This window comes from Macaca fascicularis, chromosome 19 (assembly GCF_037993035.2).
Source record: "Macaca fascicularis isolate 582-1 chromosome 19, T2T-MFA8v1.1".
Classification (NCBI taxonomy): domain Eukaryota; kingdom Metazoa; phylum Chordata; class Mammalia; order Primates; family Cercopithecidae; genus Macaca; species Macaca fascicularis.
Window position 1 is genome coordinate 975304 of NC_088393.1, and position 14999 is coordinate 990302.

General features: G+C 61.8%; 1 protein-coding gene across 7 annotated transcripts in view; it reads right to left on the bottom strand.

Moving 5' to 3' along the window:
* Nucleotides 1–2819: 2819 nt before the first annotated feature.
* The window catches only part of SHC2 (SHC adaptor protein 2), a 42888-nt gene continuing 30708 nt past the window's right edge, over nt 2820–14999 (bottom strand). For 4 of the 7 annotated variants that reach the window (XR_012428131.1, XR_012428129.1, XM_045381249.2 and 1 more), the window contains 4 exons: nt 11303–11437; nt 8223–8533; nt 5048–5181; nt 2820–3501 (listed from right to left, as the gene is read on the bottom strand). Coding sequence is in view for 2 of the 7 variants with exons in the window: in XM_045381249.2 (XP_045237184.2) it covers nt 5053–5181; nt 8223–8533; nt 11303–11437 (575 nt within the window). In the remaining 5 variants the exon portion in view is untranslated. Of the gene's footprint in view, nt 3502–5047; nt 5182–8222; nt 8583–11302; nt 11438–14999 lie in introns of all 7 variants that reach the window. The other 3 variants (XR_012428132.1, XR_012428128.1, XR_012428130.1) reach the window with 1 other exon arrangement.

The window sequence follows — 14999 nt, forward strand, 5'->3', positions numbered from 1 at the left end:
GGTGGATGGATGGAGCAGTGAAGGGAATGAACAAGGAATAGACGATGGATGAGCAATAGAGAGACAGGTGGATGGATGGATGATGAATAGATGAACATATGAAAAATGGATGGATGGAATAATGACGGAGGCTTAGGCAGATGGATGGGGGACCAGGTGGGTGAACAGATAGATGGATGGCTGGGTTACTGACGGGTGTAGATGGGGGGATGAATGGGTGACTGGATGGATGATTGAATATGTAGATGGATGGTTGGATGGATGAATGGGTGACTGATGGATGTGTAGATGGTGGATGGATGGGTGGATTACTGATGGATGTGTAGATGGTGCATGGATGAGTGGATTACTGATGGATGTGTAGATGGTGGATGGATGGGTGGATTACTGATGGATGTGTAGATGGTGGATGGATGAGTGGATTACTGATGGATGTGTAGATGGTGGATGGATGAGTGGATTACTGATGGATGTGTAGATGGGGGACAAGTGGATTCTGATGGATGTGTAGATGGTGGATGGATGAGTGGATTACTGATGGATGTGTAGATGGGGGATAAATGGATTACTGATGGATGTGTAGATGGTGGATGGATGAGTGGGTTACTGATGGATGTGTAGATGGTGGATGGATGGGTGGATTATTGATGGAGGTGTAGATGGTGGATGGATGGGTGGATTACTGATGGATGTGTAGATGGTGCATGGATGAGTGGATTACTGATGGATGTGTAGATGGTGGATGGATGAGTGGATTACTGATGGATGTGTAGATGGGGGATGGATGAGTGGATTACTGATGGATGTGTAGATGGTGGATGGATGAGTGGATTACTGATGGATGTGTAGATGGTGGATGGATGAGTGGATTACTGATGGATGTGTAGATGGTGCATGGATGAGTGGATTACTGATGGATGTGTAGATGGGGGATAAGTGGATTACTGATGGATGTGTAGATGAGGGATGGATGAGTGGATTACTGATGGATGAGTTGATTACTGATGGATGTGTAGATGAGGGATAGATGAGTGGGTTAATGATGGATGTGTAGATGGATGGATGGATGTGTAGATGGGGGATGAGTGGATTACTGATGGATGCATAGATGGATGGATGAGTGGATTACTGATGGATGTGCAGATGGATGGATGGATGGACGGATTACTGATGGATTTACAGATGGATGATGTATGATGAATGGAGGGATGGATGAGTGGGTTACTGATGGATGTGCAGATGGGGGATGGATGCGTGGATTACGGATAGATGTGTAGATTGAGGATGAATGGGTTACTGATGGATGTGTAGATGGGGGATGGATGAATGGGTTGCTGATGGATTTATCGATGGATGATATATGATGGATGGATGGATGGATGGTAGATGAGTGGGTTACTGATGGATGTGTAGATGGGGGATGGATGAATGGGTTGCTGATGGATTTATAGATGGATGATATACGATGGATGGATGGATGGATGGACGGATGGATGGATGGATGGATGAATGGGTTACTGATGGATGTGTAAATGGGGGATGGATGAATGGGTTGCTGATGGATTTATCGATGGATGATATATGATGGATGGATGGATGGATGGATGGATGGATAGTAGATGAGTGGGTTACTGATGAATGTGTAGATGGGGAATGGATGAATGGGTTGCTGATGGATTTATCGATGGATGATATATGATGGATGGATGGATGGATGGATAGATGGTAGATGAGTGGGTTACTGATGGATGTGTAGATGGGGGATGGATGAATGGGTTGCTGATGGATTTATAGATGGATGATATACGATGGATGGATGGATGGACGGACGGATAGATGGATGGATGGATGGATGAATGGGTTACTGATGGATTTATAGATGGATGATATATGATGGATGATATATGATGGGTGACACTGGATGGATGGATGGATGGATGGATGGTAGATGAGTGGGTTACTGATAGACGCGTAGATGGGAGGATGGATGCATGGCTCTGTTTCCACATCTCTGAAATAAGAAACGTGTCATCGAAGCCCCTTTTGGGCTTGCCTTTGGAGAGCTCCAGTCCCAGTTAAGAACAAACCGGAGTGGCTTTTTCTCCCCACACACACCCTTACTAGACCTGTCCCCCAGGGCAGGGGTAGGGCCTGCCGCCTGCAGAGAAAGCAGCCAGAGATCTCGGCCAGGACAGACGTGGGCCTGCAGGGATGTGGCCAGGCTGGGAACCTCTCCCCTGGGAAGATGCTGTGTTGGTGGGAGGAGGAGTTGGGGGGGTCTCTTGGAGCCAGAGGCTCAGATATGACAGCAGGTCTAAGGAATGGAGCTGGGGTGCTTGAGCATGATGCGGGGCATCGGGGAAGAGCAGGGGCATTGACGGGGTGTCTTGGAGAGAAGCTAGGACAACAGAAGAGCCCGGCCATCTACAGCTACACTGGGGCATCTCGGAGAAGAAAACAAACAGCTCTTGTCTGATGTCCTGGCCTATCTTGAAAGACAGGTTTGGCATTCGGGTGATAAACTAGGGTGTCTCCAAGGCGGTGAGAGAAGTGTTTAATGGAGAAGCTGAAGTGTGTTTTATCGTGGATAAAATAGAGGTAACTGAGAGAGATGCGGGGGCTGCTGGGCACAGGGTCACCCCACAGTCTGCCAGGTATGGGCACACGCGTAGCCCCGCCTCCCTTCTCTCCAAGTCCAGGCCCTCAGGGAGGCCACATGTGGACCCTCTGAGCCTTCTCAGCTCTCCACCTGGGTGACTCGTCCCAGCCCCAGCCCCAGCCCCGCAAGGGCCCCCAGATATGCAGGCGGGCTCATGCTCTTGTGGCCGTTCCCAGGTTTAATGACAAACCGATCCGAACATCTGGTCTAGATCCACAGCTGGGAGGGCGGGGTTGGGCGGAAGCTGGTGGGCACAGCCCAGGCCGGGCAGCCACATCCTTCCCCTGCTCCCAAGTGTCGGGGCCTCACAGTATCCACTGTCTTGGAGCCGCCTGGCTGCCCCGGAATCCCAGGTCACCTCAAGGCTGCCTCCACTCCCAACGCCAGCATGTGTCCTGGCCTGAGAACCCCAAAGCACCTTAACTGTCCCCCATCAAAGACAACCGTGCACCCAGTTCCTCAAGTGGGAAAAGTAAGCCCAGCCAGGCCCGGGATCCGCCTCCTCCCCAGGGTCCTGGGAGCCCTGACTCTCCCGGGCGTGAGACCGAACCAGCCGGGCGAGAGGGGGACCCACAGGCCAGGGCTCCCAGGCAGCGGCGGCCTCTGGATATATTTTCTTTAAAGGCGAAATGGTTCTGTCTTTGGTATGAACACCCCCACTCCAGGCAGGGGTCCCGGCAGGAGGAGGCTCTGCCCAGCCCGGGCCGGCTGCAGGGAGGACCGTGCCAGAGGCTCATGCGAAGGAAGGAGAGGCAGCGGAGGTTCGGCCTGACCAGGATCCAGGAGGAGGGCTGAGCGCCCCAAGGCCACGACAGGCAGGAGCCGGGGCTGAGCACGGTCACCTGCGGGCAGAAAGAGAAGGCGAGGTCAGGGCTGAGACGGTGGCTGCAGACCCGGGCTCTGCCTGACCATCATCTCCACGAGTGCCACACTCAGGGCCAGCCCGCAGCTCCTCAGCTCGCACGGCTGGGGCGCCCGTGCGGGTGACCCGAGTCCTTGCCGTGGACCTAGGGAGTGCCCTGACCTCTGCGGTTTCCTCGCCTGCCGGCGAGAATGCCGATCCCGGTGCCCGTCTCAGAACCGAGGGGTTGAGCACATTCCTGGGACAGGCCAGCGGCCTCCTGAGCAGGACTCATTCCGCCTTCGGGGTTATTTCTGGGGTCACCAACGCCTTTCGGAGAGGACGCAGGCAGGGACCGGTGGGAACGGAACACAGGAGCCCGCAGGCCGTTTCCGGTGCCTCACGGGAGCCCCTTCTCGGTCCCCAAAGCCCCTCCCAGACCCGGAACCCCCTCTGTCTGCAGCCCGAGGCCTGGCTGGGGGCGGGGTGGAGGCCGCGGCCGCGTGGGGGAGGTGCCACCCAGGAAAGAGGAGGCAGGAAGGAGACTGTTGTCATGGGGACAGGAGAGCAGCCCGACCTGGCCCAGAAGCGCGGCCCTTGGGGAAATTCCACGGCCCCCTCCCCCTGCTGGCCCTCCCTCCTCCCCCGCCGCTCTCTTAGCCTCCACTCCCTCCAGCCCCACAGCTGCACCCTCTCCTGCCCTGACCTCACCCCAGAGGAGTGACCCTGAAATCACCCAGACCTGCCTGTCCCTCCCCCGTCGATGCCCCGCCACGGGTTCCCCCCAGCCCCGCACCAAAAGTAGAGGCCCAGGGCTCTGCGGCCCGGCCTGAGGTGTGGGCTTCTCACTGCCTGGGTTCACACACCAGCCCCTGCCTGTCCCAGCCCACCGTCCTCTCCGGGAAGGAGGCCTGGACGCCCAGCACGCAGCAGGGGTCCATAAAGACCAGGTGACATCCATCCCAGCCAATCACAGCTGCACAGTTACCATCATGGCTGCACAGGGCCACTCTGGGGCACGTGCCCACCACGGCCAGTGACGCGTGTCCACACACAACCTGCACACAAAGGCTCACGGTGGCCAAAACGTCCATCAGCGGACGAACAAACACAATGTGGCCCCGTCACACAGTGGGACATTACCCAGCCGTGAACAGGAGCCAGGCTCTGACCCAGGCCACAGCACCAGGCACCTTGAGGACGTCACGCTCCGTGAGAGACGCCAGACCCAGAAGGCCACACCGTGTGATCCCATTTCTAGGAAATGTCCGGGACAGGCCCATCCACGGAGACAGGAGGCAGATGTATGGGGGTTGGGGCTGGGGAGGGGACAGGGAGCGATGGCTGGTGGGAACAGGGCACCTTTCGGGGCTGATAGAATGTTCTGGAACTCGACAGAGATGGTTGCACAGCTTGGATGCTGAACACCCCTGAGTCGTGCCCTCTAGAGGGAAAGGCACGGCGTGTGAACCGGGTCTCAAATTTCAAATTAGAAAAGAATCGGGTAAAGGGGACGAGGCCGGCGGCCCACGGCGGCAGCCACACACCTGGCTCAGGGCTCCCGTGAGACGACGCCGCGCAGGTGCAGCTCGCTCTCGGCGGCCACGATGGGCTGCCCGTTCTGCAGGTGGTGGTCGATCAGGTGGCTGATGCTCTCAAACAGCACGTCCTTCGTCCGCACCTGCAGGACAGACCTCGGTATCAGCTCCTGGGAGCCGGCCTGGACCCGTGGAGTCGGAGATCGGCGATCTGGGGTCCTGTCGGGGAGCCCCTAGGGTGCCTGCGTGGATGAGTGTCCGGGCCAGGGAATTCTGGGACGCCAGCCACAGGATCGGCCTCAGAATCCCAGAACCACACGTGGGCACGGGCTCTGAAACCGCCGGGTTCTGGGGCCACGCGTCCTGTTGGGGGCTGAAGGGTGACCCCATGAGAGATTGGAGCCGTGTGTCCGCAAACCCGGCAGCACCCGGGAGCGGCCACCAGCGGGCGCCGGGAGGGGCCTGGGACCGAGCAGCACCCAGGAGGTGACGTGTCCCCGGCTGCTCTGAGATCATGGGTGACGTGTCCCCGGCTGCTCTGAGTTCGTGGGTGAGGCTGGGGGCCCTGTGCACATTTCACGTGGGGAACAGGGGCAAATGCACATTCCTAGGCCTGCGGCAAAATTATCTCCTTCCATGGCACTGGGAATAGGAGCTGGGAATCTGCCTTTCGACAAGGTACTGGTAGACGTTCTGAAGCTTCCCCAGGTCTAGGGGCTGCCAGTCTGACCCCAGGGATCCATTTAACAGAGGGAATCTGGCCTGGGAAAGAGCAGAGGCATCACCCACCAGGCTAGAGGCTAGGCGGCGGCGGGGGGACCGGAAACAGTCTGAGGGGGCTCGGGAACTGGGAGAATAGGCGCCTCTCGCCCAAGCCCTGCCCCTCTCCAGCTTTGTCCCAGGCTGGGGTGCACAAGTGCCACCCCTGCCCCCCACAGTGTGCTTCACACGGAGACCAGGCTCGCACCAGCCCAAGAGCCACTCTGAGGGTTCGGCCGGACGGCTGAAAATGCCTCCTGCACTCTGAGAGGCCTCCGAACCCTCCAGCACCTCCTCACCTGAGAAATAACCTGTGTAGCCCTCAGACGCTCAAAATGCTTCATAAACCCTAGAACTCCTTGTAAATCGGAAAATGCTTTGTAAACCCTAAAACGCTTTAGAAGCTGGAGATTACTAAATCCCACTGGCCCAGAGCAACTGTAAGATGCACCACGATTTCAGGTACCAGGAGCAGAGAGAGGAGAAAAACCTCGCTGTTAAATAATGATGCAGTGGCCGGGCGCCGTGGCTCAAGCCTGTAATCCCAGCACTTTGGGAGGCCGAGACGGGCGGATCACGAGGTCAGGAGATCGAGACCATCCTGGCTAACACGGTGAAACCCCGTCTCTACTAAAAAATACAAAAAACTAGCCGGGCGAGGTGGCGGGCGCCTGTAGTCCCAGCTACTCGGGAGGCTGAGGCAGGAGAATGGTCTAAACCCGGGAGGCGGAGCTTGCAGTGAGCTGAGATCCGGCCACTGCACCCCAGCCTGGGCGACAGAGCAAGACTCTGTCTCAAAAAAAAAAAAAATAATAATGATGCAGTTCAAGTATGCAATCGATGGTTTTAAAACAAAATCCAGACTCCAGAGACGTCAAAACTGGGGCGGGGAGAGTGTCTCTCTTAGAATTGAAGCAATTAGGCCGGGCGCGGTGGCTCACGCCTGTAATCCCAGCACTTTGGGAGGCCGAGGCGGGCGGATCACGAGGTCAGGAGTTCGAGACCAGCCTGGCCAACGTGAAACCCCGTCTTTACTAAAAAAATACGAAAAATTAGCCAGGTGTGGTGGTGGGAGCCTTTAATCCCGGCTACTCAGGAGGCTGAGGCGGGAGAATCGCTTGAACCCGGGAGGCGGAGGTTGCAATGAGCTGAGATTGTGCCACTACACTCCAGCCAGGGCAACAGTGTGAGACTCCATCAAAAAAAAAAAAAAAAAAAAAAAAACAAAGAAAAAGAGAGAGAAAGAAAGGGAGGGAAGAATTGAAGTAATTCAGTAACTTGATCCCAAAATTCCTTGTAAATTGAGACGTGCTTTGTACACCCTCAAATAAATTAGAACCTGAAAATACCATATTTATCCCTCAAATACATCACCATTTGTAAGGTGCGTACGTCCTGATAAATGGGGGGGGCATCTTATGATGGATGAAATCGTACGATTGGGATTACGATTGGGAGAACAAGTCGGGAGGATCACGTGAGGCCAGTAGCTCGGGACCAGCCTGGGCAACACAGCAAGGCCCCATCTCCACACAGACTTAGCTGGGGACGGTGGCTCCCACCTGTAGTCCCGGCTACTCAGGAGGCTGAGCCAGGGGGACCGCCTGAGCCCAGGAGTTCGAGGCTGCAGAGAGCCATGATCCTGCCACTACACACAAGCCTGGGTGACAGAGCCAGACTCTGTCTCAAAAATACACGGGAAGATACTTTGCAATTCTATGGTAGCTGGTCAAACGCAACATCTGCAACAATCTGGAAAAGCTTCATAAACACGGATGGCCCCTGGATGCCCCCGGGCCCGAGACCCTCCCACCTGAGCCCAGCTAAGCCCCTGGATGCCCCCAGACCCTCCCACCTGGGCCCAGCTAAGCCCCTGGATGCCCCCAGACCCTCCCACCTGTGCCCAGCTAAGCCCCTGGATGCCCCCAGACCCTCCCATCTGTGCCCAGCTTGCCACCCCCTCGGCCCCCAGACCCTCCCACCTGTGCCCAGCTTACCACACCCTCAGGCCCGAGACCCTCCCACCCGTGCCCAGCTTACCACACCCTCAGGCCCGAGACCCTCCCACCCGTGCCCAGCTTACCACACCCTCGGGCCCGAGACCCTCCCACCTGGGCCCAGCTTGCCACCCCCTCGGCCCCCAGACCCTCCCACCCGTGCCCAGCTTACCACACCCTCGGGCCCGAGACCCTCCCACCTGGGCCCAGCTAAGCCCCCGGATGCCCCCAGACCCTCCCACCCGTGCCCAGCTTACCACACCCTAGGGCCCAAGACCCTCCCACCTGGGCCCAGCTAAGCCCCCGGATGCCCCCAGACCCTCCCACCCATGCCCAACTTACCACACCCTTGGCCCCGAGACCCTCCCACCCGTGCCCAGCTTACCACACCCTCGGGCCCGAGACCCTCCCACCCGTGCCCAGCTTACCACGCCCTCAGGGTCCACCAGCAGCAGGTGCTTGGGCTGCCCGGCGTGCATGCCGGTGAGGACGTACTGCCCGGGGTTGGTGACGCTGTCTCGCACGAGGAAGTCCCCGTCAGCTCGAAGCATCCTCTCTGCCGCCCGACGGCTCATCCGGCCGTGGTACCAGGGCTCCTGGCGCAGCTGTTCCTCCGTGGGGGCCACAGGGGCCCGGCGGGTAGGGGGGCTGGGCCACTGGTCCTCCAAGGGAAGGGGGGCTGCTGTCATACCTGCGGCCACTGAGCACTCATGCAGCTTCAGGGCATCCTCGAAGGGTCCTGCAGGCCGGGGACAGCAGTGCTGGGCAGGCGGGGGCCGGGACCAGAGCTGGGAGGAACGGGTTCCCCGGGGAGCCCCCCGTGAACTGGTCGGCCTGCACTGACCGAGCACCCAGTGTATCGGACTCACGCTCCGCCCAGCCCCGTGCGTGCGGCGGGCTCACGTGCGGCCACCCGGACCCCCAGGTTGGGTTTTGTAAGCCTGTACGAAGGATGGCAGCAGCTCTTTCTTTCAGAGGTTAACTCCTATTTCTTTTTCTTGCCTTGTTAGGTGGGTTTCCTTCCCATAGTACACGCCTCTTCTTTCCTTATCTGGCCTTACCGCACTGGCCAGGGCCTCCAACGTACCCTAAATACTCACGATGAAAACCGATGAAAACCGGCTTCCCTCTGCTGCCTCTAGTGTTAAAATATTCTGCCCTGGGTTTTCTAACGGCTTCCAACAGGGCCGACATCCGACAGGCCACTCAAGGCTCTCCTCTGAGTCTCAGTCCCCTCATTGTCAAACAGGTGTGGGCTTCCCCAGGCAGAAAGCAGCATGGTTCAGAAACCACAACGCTGGCGCCCCAGCCCCAACAGAGACGCATCTACCTGTGGCTTGAGCGGCCTCAAATTCCTCCAGCTCCTGGTCCTGGGGGGTCCTCCCGCCCTGACCCTCACTCCTCCAGCTCCTGGTCCTGGGTGGTCCTCCCGCCCTGACCCTCACTCCCTAGTGTACCTGTGGCTGGGCCAGCCCCGCACCCCTCCAGCTCCTGGTCCTGGGATCCTCCCGCCCTGACCCTCACTCCCTGATCTCCCTGTGGCTGGGCCAGCCCCGCACCCCTCCAGCTTCTGGTCCTGGGGAGTCCTCCCGCCCTGACCCTGACTCCCTGGTCTGCCTGTGGCTGGGCCAGCTCCACACTCCTCCAGCTCCTGGTCCTGGGATCCTCCCGCCCTGACCCTCACTCCCTAGTGTACCTGTGGCTGGGCCAGCCCCGCACCCCTCCAGCTCCTGGTCCTGGGATCCTCCCGCCCTGACCCTCACTCCCTGATCTCCCTGTGGCTGGGCCAGCCCCGCACCCCTCCAGCTTCTGGTCCTGGGGAGTCCTCCCGCCCTGACCCTGACTCCCTGGTCTGCCTGTGGCTGGGCCAGCTCCACACTCCTCCAGCTCCTGGTCCTGGGATCCTCCCGCCCTGACCCTCACTCCCTAGTGTACCTGTGGCTGGGCCAGCCCCGCACCCCTCCAGCTCCTGGTCCTGAGGGGTCCTCCCGCCCTGACCCTCACTCCTCCAGCTCCTGGTCCTGGGGATCCTCCCGCCCTGACCCTCACTCCTCCAGCTCCTGGTCCTGGGGATCCTCCCGCCCTGACCCTCACTCCTCCAGCTCCTGGTCCTGGGGATCCTCCCGCCCTGACCCTCACCCCTCCAGCTCCTGGTCCTGGGTGGTCCTCCCGCCCTGACCCTGGGGCTGAACCAGCTCCAACTCCGAGCCTGGCCAGTCGGCATGTTCACTCTCCCAGCCGGCGACTGGTTCGGGGAGGAGCACGTGGCGAACCAGAGGCTGCACCAGGACTTTTCATCACCTTTCCTCAACCAGGGCTGTCTGGCAGTCCGGTCGCCCTGAGGGACAGCCTGCCTCAGAAGGAAGCTCACAGCCCCAAGCCCCTCCTTTCCCAGCTGAGGGTGGCCGTGAGGAGCGAAGAGGGCCGAGGGTAGTGCTTGGGACCCAGCAGGTGCCCACGAGGGGCCAGATGGTGTCATTACTGTGATGCTAAGGAGAAGCCGCATTGTCAGCCGGTGGAGAGAAGGAAGACATTTGCGGCTAGCTTGGCATGCGTCCTGAGCTCGGGCAAGGACCCCATCTGGCAGCTCAGAGCCAACACCGCTCCGAGCTCGAGGAGGGCAGAGCCGAGGCTGCGGGAAATCAGGAGAATTCTGGACACCTCAGGCAAGGAAGGACAAGCCTCCTCCCTTGGGCTAGGTCATCCCATGGGGAATGGGTTCACCATCAGACTAGCCACTTTGTCCAGGGGTGCACTAAGCCTCCCTCGTTGGACTGGGCGTTCCTTCAAGCAGGAAGCTGTGCCTCCCCCATCAGGCTGGGGTTTCCGTAGGAAGAATCCTCAGAGCCCGGGGTCTGAGGCCCGAGGAAACTTAAATTCCCTCCTCAGACCAGGCAGACCCAGAGGCAGCGTGGAAGACCAGCGGGCCAGGTAGTTGCAGAGGCCAGGAGTCCCACAGAGAAAAGACGGGGCCTCCCCTCTCAGACTGAGGAGTCCCACGGGGCAAGGGTCTGGCCTCCCCTGTTACCAGAGCGTCCCACGGAGGGGGCCGCAGCCTCCCCCGACACTGGTCATTCTTTGAAGGCATGACAAAGCCCCTCGCTTCGGACTGGGGGTTCCGACAGAGGCAGGTGGGCCACCCCCGAGAGTGGAGCTTCTCGCAGAGGGGGGCCAGCGGCCTTCCCCATGAGACAGGGAGTTCAGCAGGGAGGCCCCAGGAGACGGGGTCCTGTGGGAGGGTCTGGGCCTCACCCATCACATCGATGGGCCTCCCCTGTCAGATTGGCCCCTCTGAAGGCAGAGTCCAGGCCACCCCCATCAGACAAGGCCTCCGACAGGAGACAGACTGGGCTTCCCCGCCCCACCCCTGTCGACTTGAAGGATCTCGTGGGGAGAGCGGAGCCGCCCCCATCAAACCAGGGATCCCCTAGGGAGTGGGGGTAGGGGTGGGGGTGGGGTTGAGCCTCCCCCATCAGACAACAGGCCGCCCCCCAGGCTGCCCACATACGCATGTCAAACAGATCCTTCTTGGGACTGTCCTCCGGCTCGGGGGCGTCCAGACCCTGCGTGTTGACATAGAGGTGCTCCTCCAGGTCCGGGGGGCCCCGGGCGTCCGCCTGCACGTAGCCGTCCCCTGGCGGAGCTGGGGAGTGTGAGGAGAGGCAGGGGGTCGGCTGGGAGCCAGGCCCTGGACACCGGGCAGGGTCCCACCAGGAGCCTCCCCCCCGACCTGTGCTGCTGGCTGCAGGGCAGACGCTGCTCTGGCCTCCCCATGGTAACCCGCCCGTCTGCAGGCATCACAGGGAGCGTCTTACAGCAGCAGTGGGGCTGTAGCCAGGGACACGAGTGGGACAGCGAGCGGCGGGGGCTGTGGGCACCAGACATCCATGCCCAGGGAGAGGGCAGCCGCTGCCCCACCCAGCCCCTCCCCGGCTCAGGGAGCAGAGCTTCCCAGTGTGTATGTTCAGTCCCCACGTTTAAAAATAATCACAATGACTCTGCTTCCCTGTAATTATGCTATCAACATGGCACACGTGGGTCACTTGTTCTGACTCGGTTCTATTTTGAGATTTTCCTTCCTTTCTTTTTTTAATTGTATTTTGAACATGTAAAGTATTTACACGGGGCCAGGCGTGGCGGCTCACGCCTGTAATCCCAGCACTTTTGGGAGGCGGAGGCAGGGGAATCATTTGAGGTCAGGAGTTCGAGACCAGCCTGGCCAACGTGGCGAAGCCCCGTCTCTACTAAAAATACAAAAATTAGCGGGGCGTGGTGGTGGGCGCCCATAATCCCAACTAATCGGGAGGCAGAGGCATGAGAACCGCTTGAACCTGGGAGGCAGAGATTGCAGTGAGCTGAGATTGTGCCATTGCACTCCAGCCTGGGCAACAGAATGAGACTCAGTCTCTAAAAAAAAAAAAAAAAAAAGGATCTACATGGTTCAAAAGCCGGACTGGCATTGCAGGCGTCCTCAGGGCATTCCCTCGGGCCCTGCCTGGACACCCCCTGCATCATTCCGCCGGGTCCTGACCGGGCTGCCTTTGCCTCCGAACAGGGTCTGGCTGTGACGCCCCGTGAATGGGAGGCCGCACTAGCCCTTGCTGGGTGATGAGAGCAGGGGCTTCCCTCCGGCCTTCCCAGTCTACCAAGAGCGGGCACAGATTCCCTCAGCTTCTCACGGTCAGGGTGGGCAAGAAGGAGGAAACCCAGTGGCAAGAGTCCAGAGAGGGGAGGACGGCACGGCGGGAGGGAGAGTCCGGGGAGGGAGGACACACCGCGGGAGGGAGGGAGAGTCTGGGGAGGGGAGGACACACCGCGGGAGGGAGGGTCCGGGGAGGGGAGGACACACCGCGGGAGGGAGATTCCGGGGAGGGAGGACACACCGCGGGAGGGAGGGAGGGAGAGTCCGGGGAGGGGAGGACACACCGCGGGAGGGAGGGAGATTCCGGGGAGGGGAGGACACACTGCGGGAGGGAGGGAGGGAGAGTCCGGGGAGGGGAGGACACACCGCGGGAGGGAGGGAGGGAGAGTCCGGGGAGGGGAGGACACACCGCGGGAGGGAGGGAGGGAGGGTCCGGGGAGGGGAGGACACACCGCGGGAGGGAGGGAGGGAGAGTCCGGGGAGGGGAGGACACACCGCGGGAGGGAGGGTCCGGGGAGGGAGGACACACCGCGGGAGGGAGGGAGGGAGGGTCCGGGGAGGGGAGGACACACCGCGGGAGGGAGGGAGGGAGGGTCCGGGGAGGGAGGACACACCGCGGGAGGGAGGGAGGGAGAGTCCGGGGAGGGGAGGATACACCGCGGGAGGGAGGGAGGGAGAGTCCGGGGAGGGAGGACACACCGCGGGAGGGAGGGAGAGTCCGGGGAGGGGAGGACACACCGCGGGAGGGAGGGAGGGAGAGTCCGGGGAGGGAGGACACACCGCGGGAGGGAGGGAGAGTCCGGGGAGGGGAGGACACACCGCGGGAGGGAGGGTCCGGGGAGGGGAGGACACACCGCGGGAGGGAGAGTCCGGGGAGGGGAGGACACACCGCGGGAGGGAGAGTCCGGGGAGGGGAGGACACACCGCGGGAGGGAGGGAGGGAGAGTCCGGGGAGGGAGGACACACCGCGGGAGGGAGGGAGGGAGAGTCCGGGGAGGGGAGGACACACCGCGGGAGGGAGGGAGGGAGAGTCCGGGGAGGGGAGGACACACCGCGGGAGGGAGGGAGGGAGGGTCCGGGGAGGGGAGGACACACCGCGGGAGGGAGGGAGGGAGGGTCCGGGGAGGGAGGACACACCGCGGGAGGGAGGGAGGGAGAGTCCGGGGAGGGGAGGACACACCGCGGGAGGGAGGGAGGGAGAGTCCGGGGAGGGGAGGACACACCGCGGGAGGGAGGGAGGGAGGGTCCGGGGAGGGGAGGACACACCGCGGGAGGGAGGGAGGGAGGGTCCGGGGAGGGAGGACACACCGCGGGAGGGAGGGAGGGAGAGTCCGGGGAGGGGAGGACACACCGCGGGAGGGAGGGAGGGAGGGTCCGGGGAGGGGAGGACACACCGCGGGAGGGAGGGAGGGAGAGTCCGGGGAGGGAGGACACACCGCGGGAGGGAGGGAGAGTCCGGGGAGGGGAGGACACACCGCGGGAGGGAGAGTCCGGGGAGAGGAGGACACACCGCGGGAGGGAGGGTCCGGGGAGGGGAGGACACACCGCGGGAGGGAGGGTCCGGGGAGGGAGGACACACCGCGGGAGGGAGAGTCCGGGGAGGGGAGGACACACCGCGGGAGGGAGAGTCCGGGGAGGGAGGACACACCGCGGGAGGGAGGGAGGGAGGGTCCGGGGAGGGGAGGACACACCGCGGGAGGGAGGGAGGGAGAGTCCGGGGAGGGAGGACACACCGCGGGAGGGAGGGAGAGTCCGGGGAGGGGAGGACACACCGCGGGAGGGAGAGTCCGGGGAGAGGAGGACACACCGCGGGAGGGAGGGTCCGGGGAGGGAGGACACACCGCGGGAGGGAGAGTCCGGGGAGGGAGGACACACCGCGGGAGGGAGGGAGAGTCCGGGGAGGGGAGGACACACCGCGGGAGGGAGGGAGAGTCCGGGGAGGGGAGGACACACCGCGGGAGGGAGAGTCCGGGGAGGGAGGACACACCGCGGGAGGGAGGGAGAGTCCGGGGAGGGGAGGACACACCGCGGGAGGGAGGGAGAGTCCGGGGAGGGGAGGACACACCGCGGGAGGGAGAGTCCGGGGAGGGAGGACACACCGCGGGAGGGATGGAGAGTCCGGGGAGGGGAGGACACACCGCGGGAGCGATGGAGAGTCCGGGGAGGGGAGGACACACCGCGGGAGGGAGGGAGAGAGAGTCCGGGGAGGGGAGGACACACCGCGGGAGGGAGGGTCCGGGGAGGGAGGACACACCGCGGGAGGGAGAGTCCGGGGAGGGGAGGACACACCGCGGGAGGGAGAGTCCGGGGAGGGGAGGACACACCGCGGGAGGGAGAGTCCGGGGAGGGGAGGACACACCGCGGGAGGGAGAGTCCGGGGAGGGGAGGACACACCGCGGGAGGGAGAGTCCGGGGAGGGAGGACACACCGCGGGAGGGAGAGTCCGGGGAGGGGAGGACGGCACCGCGGGAGGGAGAGTCCGGGGAGGGGAGGACACACCGCGGGAGGCAGATGGGTGGAGGAATCCGTGCACCCTGGAACTCGGTTTGTAGGAGTTCTTGGG